At 41.5% G+C, this 14,773-nt stretch overlaps 1 protein-coding gene across 1 annotated transcript in view; it reads right to left on the reverse strand.

Moving 5' to 3' along the window:
- Nucleotides 1–14,773, reverse strand: part of SGPL1 (sphingosine-1-phosphate lyase 1) — a 57,834-nt gene that overhangs the window by 25,745 nt on the left and 17,316 nt on the right. Inside the window, exons 2-3 of the mRNA XM_060241183.1 lie at nucleotides 4,068–4,233; nucleotides 1,789–1,856 (exon numbers count right to left, since the gene is read on the reverse strand). Coding sequence (XP_060097166.1) covers nucleotides 1,789–1,856; nucleotides 4,068–4,233 — 234 coding nt within the window. The remainder of the gene's footprint in view (nucleotides 1–1,788; nucleotides 1,857–4,067; nucleotides 4,234–14,773) is intronic.

Genomic DNA, 14,773 nt, shown 5'->3' on the forward strand with positions numbered 1-14,773 from the left:
GCAATTCTGTAATAACAGACCTGGGAAATGAGTCGTCTCCACTTGTCACATATCAAAGGCGACAACCTCCAGTGTGCCACAGTGTTGGACCTGCAACCACATCTCCCCAGGCGTAAGCCCCAGTGATCATGGAACTTACTGGGAGACTTCAAGCGACTCATTTGCTCTCACAAGAGGTCAGCAAGTTATGGCTCAGGAGCCAAATGTGGCACAGTACAGAACTAAATATGGCTCTGTGAGGACATGGGGAGGGGGACTCACAACCCCCTGGAAACTTAGAAAGAGGAGAAAGTAGGGATGGAAGCCCAACAATAAAAGGGAAGAAAGGCTTTAAAGAGAAAAGAAGTGGGTGCCCAAGGAGGGAATATGTGACAGTCAGGATTGCAGACCTATCTGGAGTATACCCTTCTAACTTCCACAGAAGTCAGTGGGCTTAGAAGGGTAAAACCATGTTCATGATAATACTGTAGGACACTTACAGCCTAATCCTTCACATGTTTGCTCAAAGTAAGTCACACTGTGGTCAGCGGAGCTCACTCCCAAATATGAACAAGATTACAGTCTATGAATGAGAAGCTGTTTAAAAGTGCAATGCTATTAAGTGAATATCCACATTTATTATTAATTAAAATGCTCTGTTACAATGGAAAGCCACATTGGTCTGCAGTAGAGCCGCTAGATTTGAGTCCAGGAGCACTTTAGAGACCAGCAAGATTTTCCGGAGATGAGCTCTCTCTAAGGTGCTATTGGACTCAATTCTCTCACAATTCCTTTCTCCTAAATAACTAGGTCATGAGGCTTGGTCTTGGGTCCCATTAGAGTAGCAGCAGGGTTCTTTTAGGAATATGAGTGTTAAGAAAGTACTGCAAACATTTCCATTTCTTCTTAATTTTCAATTTCTTTAAAAAAAGTTATGACTTCAACATTTTCTGAAATTTACCTTCCTAATTCAAATGCTACTAGGAAATAACAACAAAATAAACTTTTCACTTCTCGAATGTATAAAGCCAGGTATTTGTTCAATGACAGGTTGCATTTTGGAATTCTCTTGATCTTTCTAGTTCATACTCTTTGTTAAACTGTTTGAACTGAAAAAAATATTTAGTGGCTGTTTAAACAATGTTACAAGATCTACTGAATACCCCAAGATAATTAAAAATACTCTTTTGCTAGCTGGGTCCAGTTCTCCAATTATAAATACTGGAATTACCAAGTTGTCTTGAGTATATTTATGCAAGACTGCAACCTCTTACTTCTACGTACCAGTCATTATTTGCACCATTCTTCAGATGTTCTGTTAGACAATATGCGACAAACTCTTGTAATACTTGTCTTCTAAATGCTCAAAATTCATTGCCCAATAACCTTATTATGGATGAAGACATATCAAAAACAGCTCATAAGGAGATATTCTAATGGAAGGGAAAATTGACGTCTATCATCTATCTCCCTCATGCCCTTTGGAGAAGTTTCTAAATAAACTTCCCTAAATGTTAAGTTTATAGATGCTTTGTTTTACATTTTCCCTTCTTATTTTCTTTAAGAGTATGGAATTTTTGACCAAGACTTATTATTTATGAAGGTTTTTAACACAACTGTTGGGCAGGGGAAGATAACTGGCTATTTTATGTTGACATAAAAGATGTTAGTGGCACTAGCAATCACCTGTACATTTGCATACAGTTGTGTCCATTTTGCTATTCTGAGCACTGAAAGAACTGATACAAACAATACTCATAAGAAATTTTCCTGCTACAGAATTAACTAGGTAGCTATGCCAATACTTACCACAGTGCCAATAAAAGGCAATTTCCGTATTGTTCTGAAGAACCATTTTTTAGTTCGTGTCTTTATATCTACAAAGAAAGTATAAAAGAAAGTCATGCCATCCCCTGGCTTCCAAAGATATATCCCATGTATACTACTGTTCCAATATGAAGAATTTAAAATCTTCCTCTACTTTAAGCAACCTTCTCTCAGCATACCTGACTCCTTTTCCAATGGAACAGCCACTTAAATTGGAGGAAAGCTTGCATATGCTGGAGAAACTCCCCCAGCCTAAGGCAGGATACAAGAACCTGATAGTGTAATGAGGGAGTTAATAAGACAATGACTGTCTACAAGTCCAAAAGTCATTTTATACATTCAACATGTTTCAGTAAATGATACAGAAAAGAGTTGACAGTTCTCCCCCATAAGGCCCTTAAGTATTCAGCTGCACAATTAATCATATGCCCTTTGGTCTGAGGAAGTGTGTATGCACACAAAAACTCACACTTTGAATAAAAGTTTCTTGTACTGAAAGGTGCCACTGGACTCCCCACTTTGTTTCTATGTCCTATCTGTGTAAGTATTTAAGAGCCAGATTTAAGAAAGAAAGAAAGAAAGAAGAAGAAAGAAAGAAAGAAAGAAAGAAAGAAAGAAAGAAAGAAAAGAAAGAAAGAAAGAAAGAAAGAAAGAAAGAAAGAAAGAAAGAAAGAAAGAAAGAAAGAAGGAAAGAGAAGGAAGGAAGGAAGGAAGGAAAGAGAAAGAAGGAAGGAAAGAAAGAAGAAGAAAGAAAGAAAGAAAGAAAGAAGAAAGAAAGAAAGAAAGAAAGAAAGAAAGAAAGAAAGAAAGAAAGAAAGAAAGGGAAGGAAGGAAGGAAGGAAGGAAGAAAGAAAGAAAGAAAGAAAGAAAGAAAGAAAGAAAGAAAGAAAGAAAGAAAGAAAGAAAGAAAGAAAGAAAGAAAGAAAGAAAGAAAGAAAGAAAGAAAGAAAGAAAAGAAAGAAAGAAAGAAAGAAAGAAAGAAAGAAAGAAAGAAGAAAGAAAGAAAGAAAGAAAGAAAGAAAGAAAGAAGAAGAAGAAAGACATCCAAATTCCTAAAGATCTCCAATTCTCATGCACAAACAGTACATGCACAAACAGCTACCCATGCACAAACAGTACAGCGTATACTGGACAAATAAGCAACCTGATCACAACAACCTTTTCTGTAAGGTCTGTTGTCTGCATTTCTGGTAGTACATTGACATTGTAAACCAGGGGTCCCCAACATGGTGCCCTTGGGTGCCACAATGCCCACTAACACCTTTCTTGGTGCCTGACAAATGCTTTTAGAAAGTGGGTGGGGCCATGTGAGGCTTTTTCCCAGCAAAGCAACTGATTGGTCACTGGAGCTGTGCAGATTTTTTTAAATGTTGCTTTGGAGGCAGCTGCCATCACAGCACAAGGATCTTCACTGTGTGACTGAAGGTAAGCCATGGCAGCCATTTTCTGGCTGGCTCTACTTCCTGTGTTGGAATTCCACAGGTGCCTATAGGCTCAAAAAGTCTGGGAACTCCGTTTTAAACTGTCGAGATGAAGCCTCAATCTCTATTGTGCTATGACTTTGCCCATGTCCATCCAGCCCCTTCTCAGTCACAAAGCCCCTCTGGATGCTCTCTGGCATAGAGTGGGAAAAATCTAAATGAGTAGTTAGCACTCACATGCCCAGGCACATGCCAGTCGTCACTGCAGTCTGTTTGACATAACTGAAACTAGTAAAAGAATGAATCAAAGACTTTCAAATTCTATCTTGCAAACGCAGAAAGACCGTAACAATGGAAAAAAACAAATCCAATTTAAAACTGATTTACAGTCTGAAAGACTGGGAAAGGGCTCAGAATGCATTTGGAAATGTGCACTAAAGGAAAAGGATATATTAAGACAAAAAAAAGTGTGACTAATGGAAATGGAACTTAATGAACTGTTGGTTTAGAATGTTCTCAAACAAACCTGATTGCTAAATGTTAATCTTAATAGAACACATTCAACTTAGGTCCTTTCTGAGTATTTGCATGTTTCCTTTTACACTTTCCAAGCATCTCTTTGCAATTACAGCTAGCTGCTTTTTTGACACAAAAACTAATGTTATGCTTGACTGCAATATGAACAAATGCTGCCACGGTATCTCAAAGAGGTATAACTGAACTTTGGCAGCAGATTTCAAACCACTATTTATTCCCAATAAATATTGATTAAAGCACACAACATACTCAAAGCATTGTATAGCCAATGCTTGCCTCTCTTAAGACGTAGGAAACACTCACCATCTAGTTCGGTGATAAACGTATACAGCCATACCACCAGAAGGGTAGTGGCAACCGTTAATCCTATGAGTTGTGATGGTTCAATCCCAGCACATTTTTCATTTACAAGACTTCTTGCTTTGTGTAAATACTGCAGGAAGATCTCCATGTATGAAACAAGAGCATCCTAGAATAGAGAATAGACAAACAGTTACAAATAGAGTCAGGTCAAATCAGAACTTAATATATTTTCAATATAGTTGCATCCAGTCTTTGCATGTACATGTCATAACGATTTTTTGCAGTGATAAATATATTCTCCATTGTGTTCCATAAAGAAAAGCACAGGATTGAACTTTGCAGAATAAACTCATACTCGAATCAGCAGCTCTTTAATTAACACTGCTAAGAGAATAATAGAGGACATACGATCAACACATTCAAATGTTCAACAAATAATAACTGTTTTATGCAAAGTGAGGCTTGCAAACTAGGAGCTGCTTCTGGATCATGTACTGCTTCACCCATGCTCTTCTCCTCAGAAAAAAAACCCCAATAGAAATAAGTCTGCTCCCTTTCCTTGTAGACCTAAAATACTACATAGTATTACATTTGCCCTGATGGTTATGTTTTCCTAGGGTTCCTACCTGTCGGAGAACCAGCTCTGACACCGTAGATGCAGAAAGAAAGATTTATAAGGCAATAAAAACTCAGGGAGACGTCTGGATAAAGAAAAAGTGCGCATGAAGGTTGAGCGAGGAATCAATAGTAGCTCACCTCTTAGAAGACTCCTCCTGCCTTTGTCCACACAGCTTTTATTAACAACATGACATCACAACATTCCACCTGCATCAGCCAATTAATCACCGTACTTATTCTAGCAACGCGCCTGCGTAGATTAATCAACTAGCATGCTTCCTTATCATAACACTAAGAAGCTTGCATGCAGAATTCTTTATTCACGGTCTCATGCTCTCAGCTCTTGAACTGAATTCCTACACTACCCTAACCAGATTTGGAAACCAAGGACTGAAGCAGATTTGCAAACCCTGGTTGGCATTTACCTCAATTCACAGAAGACACAGATGTAAATTATGGTTAAGGATGAGGAGCGATGGGAGGAGTGCATTTTCTTGGGATCTACTACTCATATTCCATACATAGTTTACAGGGCACCAGTGTCAACATCTTCATCAGACAAACTATTCTTTCCCAACTTCTAAGCAGTGCATACATTTTCCTACTTATGGATTTATTTACTTCATTTATATCCTGCTTTTCTCCTCAATGGGACTCAAGGGTAGCTTACATCTCCTCACCTCCATGTTATCCTCTCAGCAACCCCATGAAGTAGAGTATGCTGCTAGTTTGTGTCTGGCCCAATGGTACACACTGAGTTTCCTTGGCACAGCAGGCATTTCAGCTTGGCCTCCCAGATCCTGGTCTGATACCACAAAACACAGGCCCAAGGAATCTTTAAGAAATCTCATTAACATTCAACTTGGGAAATAGCTTGCAGTTATAAGGAAAATAATGTGCTGGAGTACAGGGAAAGATATGCACATTAAGTACTGTCATTACTTCCAACTTATGGTGACCTTGTGAATTAGTGACCTCCAAAATATCCTATTGTTAAAACGGCCTTGCTCAGGTCTTGTAAACTGAGGGCCACATCTTTCTTGATTGATGAGTCAGTCCGTCTTATGTCATGTCTTCCTTTTTTTCTGCTGCCTTCAGCTTTTCCTAACATGACTGTCTTTTCTAGTGACTCTTGTCATGATGTAACCAAAGTATGATCGCCTCAGTTTTGAGTGATTTTAGCTTCTAGGAAGAGTTCAGGTTTGATTTGATTTAGAACCCAGTTATTTGTCTTTTTGGCAGTCTATAATTTCTGTAAAACTCTCCCACAGCATCCTATTTCAAATGAATCTATTTTCTTCCTGTCAGTTTTCTTCACTGTCCAATATTCGCACTCATCCATAGTAATGGGGGAACACTATGGTATGAATTATCTTGATCTTAGTCACCAGCAACACATCCTTACACGTAAATAATCTTTTCTAGCTCCTTCAGGGCTGCTCTTCCCAATCTCCCACTGATTTCTTGGTTGCATTTTCCCTTTGGGTTGGGATTAAGGAATAGAAAATCTTCAGCCATTTCTATTTCTAGACCATCAACCTTAAAGTTGTGTAATTCACCAGTTTGTCTTCTTGGTGTTCACCTGTAATCCTGCTTTGAGCACTTTCTGCTTTAACCTTCATCAGTAGTTGTTTCAAGTCTTCATCATATTCTGCCAGCATTGTGATATCATCTGCATAGTGCATACCTCAAAATGTTCACTCCACCTTCATTTAAATCTAGATAATTCTGTCCCGACAGCAGCCCCTTGTCCAGAGTATCAAAACAATCAGATGTTGTGGCACACCCGTTTCTTTTAAAACCAACCACTGCTTTTCATGAGCAACACAGTCAAAAGCTTTGCTGTAATGTATGAAACACATGCGAATTTTCTTCTGAAATGATCTTGTATGCTCCAGTAAGCAAAGTTAATTTATAATGAGATCTCTGGAGTCTTGTCTGAATTCAGTTTGAACATCTGGCATTTCTCATTTCATATCTGTTGTAAAGCATCACTTTACTCACGTGAGAAATTAAAGCAATGGTCCAATTTTGTTGCAGTCTTTGATGCCTCCTTTATTCAGAACTAGAATGTAAATTGAACATTCCCAGTCCGTGGCCCATTGTTTTGTCTTCCATATTCATTGGCATATTCTTATTAAGATTTTGATGGGTTCTGTTTCTGTGCCTTGAAATAGCTCTATTGATACCCTATTAAGTCCTGATTTGTTTCTCCCAAGTGCTCTCGTTGCAGCTTTCACTTAACTTCTTTAAATTGTAGGTTCTTCTTCAAAAGTTTCTTCTTGGAAGGAATCTGTGATCCTTTCCTCTGTTCTATATAGTTTTTCAGTGTCTTGTTCCCATCATTCTTCATTTTGTCCTGTTCATTTAATGTATTTCCATCCTGATCTTATAGCATGCCTAATCACGCTTTAAATTTCTCTTTGATTTCTTGGATCTTGTGGAACATCTATCTTGCTCTTCCTTTTTTGTTGTTCCCTTCTAATTTTTTGCACTGGTTAGTATGCTAGTTCTTTTTGTCTCTATGTGCAAGTTGCTTGAATGCTCCATTTAGACAGCTGATTCTCTTTCTGTCACCTTTTACTTTTGTTTCTCATCTATCTTTAGCAACTTTAGAGTTTCATCATCAATCATCCATTAAGGCTTCTCTTTTGGCTACCGGGAGAATCTTTGTGCATTTTTCCTTGATAGTATCTCTGGTTTCATCCCATAGTTCTTTATGTTAATCTCAATTTAATAATGGAAATCTGCTCCTTACAGTCTGCAGCAATGTTGTTTAAAATTAAGACTACGAATGTTTTAATGTTTTTCTTCAGTTTTATTCTAATTTTGAGTGTTAACAATTCATGTTCTGTACCACAATCAGAGCCCCATGGTGCAGAGTGGTAAAGCTGCAGTACTGCAGTCGGAGCCCTCTGCACACGACCTGAGTTCAATCCCAGCAGAAGCTGGTTTCAGGTAGGTGGCTCAGGCTGACTCAGTCTTCCATCCTTCCGAGTACCCAGCTTGCTGGGGGCAAAGTGTAGATGACTGGGGAAAGCAATGGCAAACCACCCCGTAAAAAGTCTGCCATGAAAACGTTGTGAAAGCTTCCACAGGAGACTACCTTTACCTTTTTTACCACAATCAGCTCCTGGCCTTGTTTTAGTAGTGAGAATAGAGATTCTCCATCTTCTGCTTCCGATTATATAATCTATTTGCTTTCTACATTGGACACCCAGTGACGTTCACATATATAATCATCTGTTTCCCTGAAACAGGTTCACAATGAGCAAATAGTGTCTTCACAGAATTTATGAGTCGCTCTCCTGCTTCATTTCATACTCCTGGCCCAAATCTTCCAAAAATATTTGATTCTGCTTTGTTTCCTACTTTTTGCATTCCAGTCACCTATGGTAATCAGCACATCTTATTAGGTGTGTGATCAATTTCTTCCTGGACGCTTGCTAAAAAACTTTCAATTTCTTCCTCTTCACCATCTGTAGTTGGGGCATAAACCTGAATGATAGTTACCCTGATAGGCTTTTCATGAATGATTGATATTACTCGGTCAGACTTTGCATTATAGCCTCTGACTGCCTGTACTACATTTCACCTTACTATTATAGCAACTCCATTTCTTCTGTGTTTGTCATTTCCCAAGTAAATCACTGCAATTTTCTGACTGAAAATGTCCTAATCCAGTACTTTACATCACTCCCTCCCAGGATTACAGTGTTTAAATGCTCTCTTTCTTGTTTTATGATTTTCAGCTTACCTTGATTCATACTTCTCATGTTCCATGTTCCTATTATATCAGTCATATCAAATAGCTTCGGACTTTCTTTTGGCATCCATTCATGTCAACAACTGACCATCCTTTTGGCTTGAGTGCACTTCCATCATTAAGAACAGCACTGCTCATAGCTCTCCTCAGCTCTTAGCCAGTAGCTTACTAAGTGCTATCTGATTTGGGGATTCTGTCTTCCAGCACTATATCTCATCATAGGATTTTCAAGGTAAGAGATGATCAGCAGTGGTTTACCATTGCTGCCTTCTGCACAGTACCAGAGTTAGCTGAAGAGGCACTGTCGCTCTCTACAAAAGATCCTCTACCAGTGTCACCTTCCACTACCTGTGCTGCCCAGTGGCTCTCTTTCAAGGATTCCTCCATCCCCATCATCACTGCAACTGTTTGTTCTCTTCTGCTGTGTTTGTTGATTCCTGAATGGGGGTGGATGCATCTTAGTCTGGTGTCTCAGCTGTGACCATTCCACCTTGAGTGAGTCTGCTAGAAGTTTAGCCTCTTGATTGAATCTCCTTCTTCACTGAATCACTGATACACATTAAGGCCCTCACAACATTAAAGTGTGCGTCAAAAAGGGGGTCACAGAGAAAGATAGCACAATAAAAAGTAGACAGGCTAAAGCAGAAAGCTAGTAAAGAGGCTATTACTCCATGAAGTGAATATAACTTGCAAAATGAAGGGTCTACTGTGTGAGAAGATCCAATTCATAATCTGCATGTTCTGCAGAAGTCTCTCAGCTACAAAGACCGCCTATCTATAAAACTATAATCCTAAAACATTACTGGGAATTGTGGTTATACCCCAAACAAGATATGTAGTCCAGCAGCCTATCTCTCACACAGTACTCAACCAGTTTTCTGTATGGCTACCAAAAGGACATAGAAGCTGAGGTAGAAAGATAGAATATCTCTCTCCCTTCGTCATGCACTTCTGATTTAAACTGGGGAAACGGCTACAATTTATCTTTTTAAATGAGGAAAAGTTCCAATTATAGATCTCTCACTATGCAGTCCAGAGAATATTTTCCAGGGAGTAAACTGCACTGAATAGGTCTGAGGAGGAATATGAGTGGACCTGTTTAGCCTGGCATTGTGAGTGCTTTATCCAGTGTGACCTTAGTAATTGCTTTCTTCAGCTCCCTAGATTTCCTTAGGAAAAACTCATTCCGTGTGCATGTCATCAAAATGGCAATCGTCTCCTCTCACTTGAAGCTGTCACCACGGTTCCCATAACTTTTATTACTGATGTCAACAAAATTCAGTTACTTCACATGGGATAGAAATTTGCTTACTTCCTGATGGTCATCTTTATAGTACATGGAGAATCCATCTCCTCCCTGAGGTCTAAATTAGCTCACCATGTTTCTGAACATTCACACAATGTGCTATTATCTTACATTTATTTTTAGTCCCAGTCACAAGCACTGGTTGCAGCTCCAGCAGTGTAAACAAATGCTACCCAAAAAGTATTTTTAAGGCTTTTTGGTACTGTGGGCAAAGGACATTCCAGAGTCACAGGAAAACAGAGGTCACGTAATCCCTGATCAAGTTCAGGGAAGCTTATCACTTCCAAACACAATTAGTTATACAAAGACTTTGAGTTTCTCTGCCAAAATTTTCCCTCCTAGTCCTTGTTCCCTTGATATTATGACTCAAACACCACCTACAGAAAACGCAACCCAAAATGTGACATAGCATTCTGAGTTCCCAGACCTGTGGCTTCTCAAAATTAGCTTTTTAAACACAAATGTGCTGCATATGCTAACATTAACCACTGTAATTAAAATGAGAAGTTCTGTGTTAACAATACTGCTAACCAAAGCATTTTCCTAGTTGCATTTTCAATACTTCTACCTCCTCTTCCTAGTTCCTCTGTAACTGTTAACCAATTTCCATTAAAAACTCCAGAAAATGACAATAACATCATTGTGCAACAAGATTCCTCTGTCAACCAAGCCTGTTCTGCCTATCTCCCATTAAAGCTGCACAACAGAACCACACATTTGCCCTGCTCCACATTGCTCCTCAGACCTGTTGTTCAGCTTCCAACCTATTCAAGGTCATTCAATGAAAGGTGCCTGCCAAGGCATGGTATTTGGCGTTCATTGAGACATAGCAACATCATGAGCAACACAACATATATTATGGAAACTGCACCTCAGTTCTACATTTGCACCTACACAACTGCAGATGACTAGTCATGAGAAGGTGACTAGCATGCTAAGCATCTTAAGGACCTACTTATTCCTAAATATCCATACTCCACAAATCTGCCTAATCCCTTAGGTAACATTCTGCCTTACAAGGGCCCACAACTCTTTTTGTTGCAACTGACCCAGAGCTGCATTTTATTGTTGGAAACTCTCTCAGGCAGTTAATTCAGAGAGGTTGTACAAAAATCTCCAGAATAAAATAACTTGGATGAGTACTAGCCACAACTAAGATGTAAGCCAATTTTGCTCTAGAAGTCAGCATTATCCAATTTATGTTTTTCTACCAGTCTCTCTTGTATGAGTGAACAACAGGACTCCTATTCCCTAAATATTTACATTTGGACTAACAACTCTGAAGGTTCACTGATGGAAGAGGTAACAAGCATCAAGCAACAGGCATTTTGAAAGATTTTAAACAGAATAAATTTATTTATTTATTTATTTAGAACATTTTATGCCACCTTTCCGCTCATTTGGTGTCTATTTATCAGGACATATATGTGTACACAGAGAGAGAGGGGGAGAGTGCTGGATGCAGCTGCTGAAATAATATTTCACATTAATTTAATATTCAGAAGTATTTCAGAATTCAGCTTAACAGCACAATCCCGGGGGGGGGGCAGAAAGTCTTTTGGGAGCAGACAAGCCGCTACGTGGGCGCAGGAAAGGTTTGCGCCAACGTATGACTGGCGCCACCACAGTGGAGGGGAGTTACGTGGGCGGAGGGTCACCCAAGCACCACTCCGTCCGAAGGCAGTGGCACCTGAGGGTGGGCAGAAGTGAGGCGGAGCACAGCGTTCAGGAGGAGAAGGGGGTGGAGTTGGGGGCACAGCCAGGCTTAGGCGGCTTCCTGAGCAGTTTGGTCCATGACACGCCCCCAGAGAGGTGCAACATTACGCCTACAAAAATAGCGGCATATCTCATAGGGGCTCATTGAAACCAAAAACAAAGGTCGTCTCCACCACTGCAGAAGCGTGCAAACTCCTTAGGGAGCAGAGTGACTGCCTCACCAATCCCCTCATGCCTCGGCCTGGAGAGCCCCCTCCCCAGCACCCAATCATGCCCCCCCAAGATATACTTCCACTCTGCCTTGCACAACTCAGTTGTTAGGGACAGGTTCGCATGGCAGGAAGTTCTGACAGTGAGCTCCCGGCCATACAGACTTAGAATGAGGGATAGGCAAGAGCATTGGTGACGGGTTTTGCACCACGCAGTTGCTTTGACAGTATCTTTGACTTGCAAGGGGGAGAGAGAGGTCTCTCCACTGGGGCTAACTGCTCTTGTTTCCAGGTCTCCACAGGTTCTGGACTCCCAGAGGCTCTGCATGCAAAGACTGTCGCCCATGGCTGGGTAAGTTCCCCTGCCCCCCATCCTCCCCCTCCCCTCGCTTTCGACCGCTCGGTGTGTGAGCATCTCTGGCACTTGAACCGGCAGTGGGCTCCAGCAGGGGGCATTTGCTGAGCCCACTCCCCTGTGCTGCTGCCTGCTCCCTTCCCTTGGTCTGCCCTCTGCTGCATTCCCAACCCCTGGAAGGGCATGGGTGTGTGTGTGGCAGCTGCCCCGATGCGGAGAGGGAGGTCAGAGACTGTCCCTTTAAGAGAGCCCCCGGCTGAAATGCAGTCTGCTCTTCCAGCTGCAGATGCTCTTGATCTCTGTCTCCGTTTTGCAGGTGGGACTCCAACACAGAGGCTTCCGTGTGCATTGCTCCACCACCACACCACTCCCTCAGCTCTTCTGCCTGCCGCTCAGAATGGAGCCACGCCCACAGCGAGACTGCCCAGTGCGCTTCAGGGAAACTGTTGCACTCTGTTCCGGAAAAATAAAGTCCAAGCTGTGCCCTCTGTTGTCTCTCCTGCTTGGCATCTGCTGCACATTCCCGGAGCAACCCCCCTCTCTCTGTCAGTGGCCTCTCCGAGGGAATGCCTGGGAGGGTGGAAAGACTTGGTTCTTGGGGGGCGGAATGGTCTATGAGCCGCCACGCTGCCCCCCGCATGGCTGGACAGGGGAGGAGGGTGCTACCCCTCAAACTGCCTGGGCTGACAGCCTACCCGACCGCACAGGGCTGTTGTGCGCTGGGCACTTGGGATGCATGCCCAGCGGCTCAAACTCTGAATTCTGCGTCCCCCAGGGGAGGTGTTCCTTGCACATAGCAGGGGGCTCCAGGGGATGTCTTTCGGACTTGATCTGATCGCTTCCAGACACACATTCCAGCCATTGTCGCTATCTAGGACAGCGAACTTCTGCACTTGGTACTTCCTGCTTGTCTTCTGCCCACCTGCCTGCCAGTGGCAGAGTCTCTGACAGCAGGAGGAAGTGAGGGGATTAACAGCCTCTCAGGCACGGGCTTTCCGCCCCCTTGCCTGGTCACATGCAACGGGCTGGCCAATCCAGTCGTCCTGCGTGAGCCGCACCTCCCCCACCCCCACCTCGGCAGCAGGCCAATGGCGTGCGCCTGGGCGGAATCACCATGGCAATGGGTTCTCTCTCGCTTGTTGGGTCACTCTTCCCCCTCCAAGCGTGGCATAACATCTCCCCTTTAGAAGCAATGAGCGGCGCTGTAGATCCGCCCACGCTCGATCAGCCAGCCGCCATGTATGTCTGGATTGGGCTGCCCAAGTTTCAAAGGTATTCAAATTTTGGTCTTGAAAATGACCTCTGAAGACTATTCCAAAATAAAAATTTAAATCAGGAATCATTTGTATTTGACATTGATTTATGTTGCTTTGTTAATGTGCGCATACTGCAGCTTCCTTTATGAATACTTTTATGAATATGTTTTGTTGTTTAATTTCTTTTTTTTAAATTAACTTTGGTTGTTGAATGCAGGCAAAAGTTTTAAGTAACAATCTGCTTTTACATTCCTCGTCCCCTACAACACATATCCATTTGTTTTCTAGATGCTAAATATCTAACCTGAGGAATTTACACAGCCAACTTTTTGGAGCAATACAGATGTCCATGTGGGTTTGGCAGCTATAGATACATTTTTTGTTCACTTTAAGGCCTACTCTCAAAGGAAAGCTGACAGGATGCCTCACTGCTAGACAATGAATCTGTCTTACACATCAGTGCTTTTATGCAACAGAGGGTCACATTCCAGTTTTACAGAGGATCAAAGTTCAGCATGTACTACCTCATCTGCTATTTGTCAGTAAGTATATCAATACAGATCAACTGATTAAATCCTGCCAAGCCAGAGTATTCTACCAGAATGCAAGAGATAATAATTCCCTTACCTTGTAATCTCCTCCCTGAAAGGTCCCATATATTTTATAGCTGCATTGCACAATGAAACTGCTGAGCATATGGAGGAATAGGGAAGACACCAATCTACCAATCCCTGATAACCCTCCAAATCCACCCGCTGGAACATTCCATAACCTGACCTGGATAGCACAAGCTAGCCTGATCTCATCAGATCTTGGAAGCTAAGCCAGACTTGGTTAGTATTTGGATGGGAGACCAAGGTTGCTTTGGAGAGAAAGGCAATGGCAAACCACCTCTGAATATATATTCCATTCTGTCTGCTGCAAACTTTCTATTACCAGCCAGCTGTAAGCAGCATTTTGGGGTCAGGCTATTTAAATATTTTAATTTTTTCTGGCACTCAGGGAACAGAGAACTACCTGACTATGAATGGATTTAGGACATGGAGTTTCAAGATCCATCTCTGCCACAGAACCAATATCCAGCCTCAGACAAGTGATCTCTCAGCTTCTTGTGTAATATGGCCGGATTCCCTAGGCCAGGGGTCAGCAACCTTTTACAATTAGAGCCAAATTACATCAAAATGCAGAGCATGAGATGAACAAAAAGCCAGTGAAAGAAAATATGCAGCATTACAGTACCAATAAATGACATGTTTATTAGTAATCCATAAAGTTTCTGTTTCTTGCAGGTACTTTATTAATAAAAGCCATTTATCAGGTTTCACAAGACGCAATCTACACAGGCTAGCCCAGCACAAATGTTTTAGTACAGTGGCAAAAATCTCCATAGAGACTACTGGCAAGTATTCATATCTATCGTTTCCCTTTCTATAAAACATCTATTAAAATATCTATAAAAACTTACCGATGATACTAGCAT

Source organism: Heteronotia binoei, chromosome 6 (genome assembly GCF_032191835.1).
Source record: "Heteronotia binoei isolate CCM8104 ecotype False Entrance Well chromosome 6, APGP_CSIRO_Hbin_v1, whole genome shotgun sequence".
In the NCBI taxonomy this organism is placed as follows: Eukaryota; Metazoa; Chordata; class Lepidosauria; order Squamata; family Gekkonidae; genus Heteronotia; species Heteronotia binoei.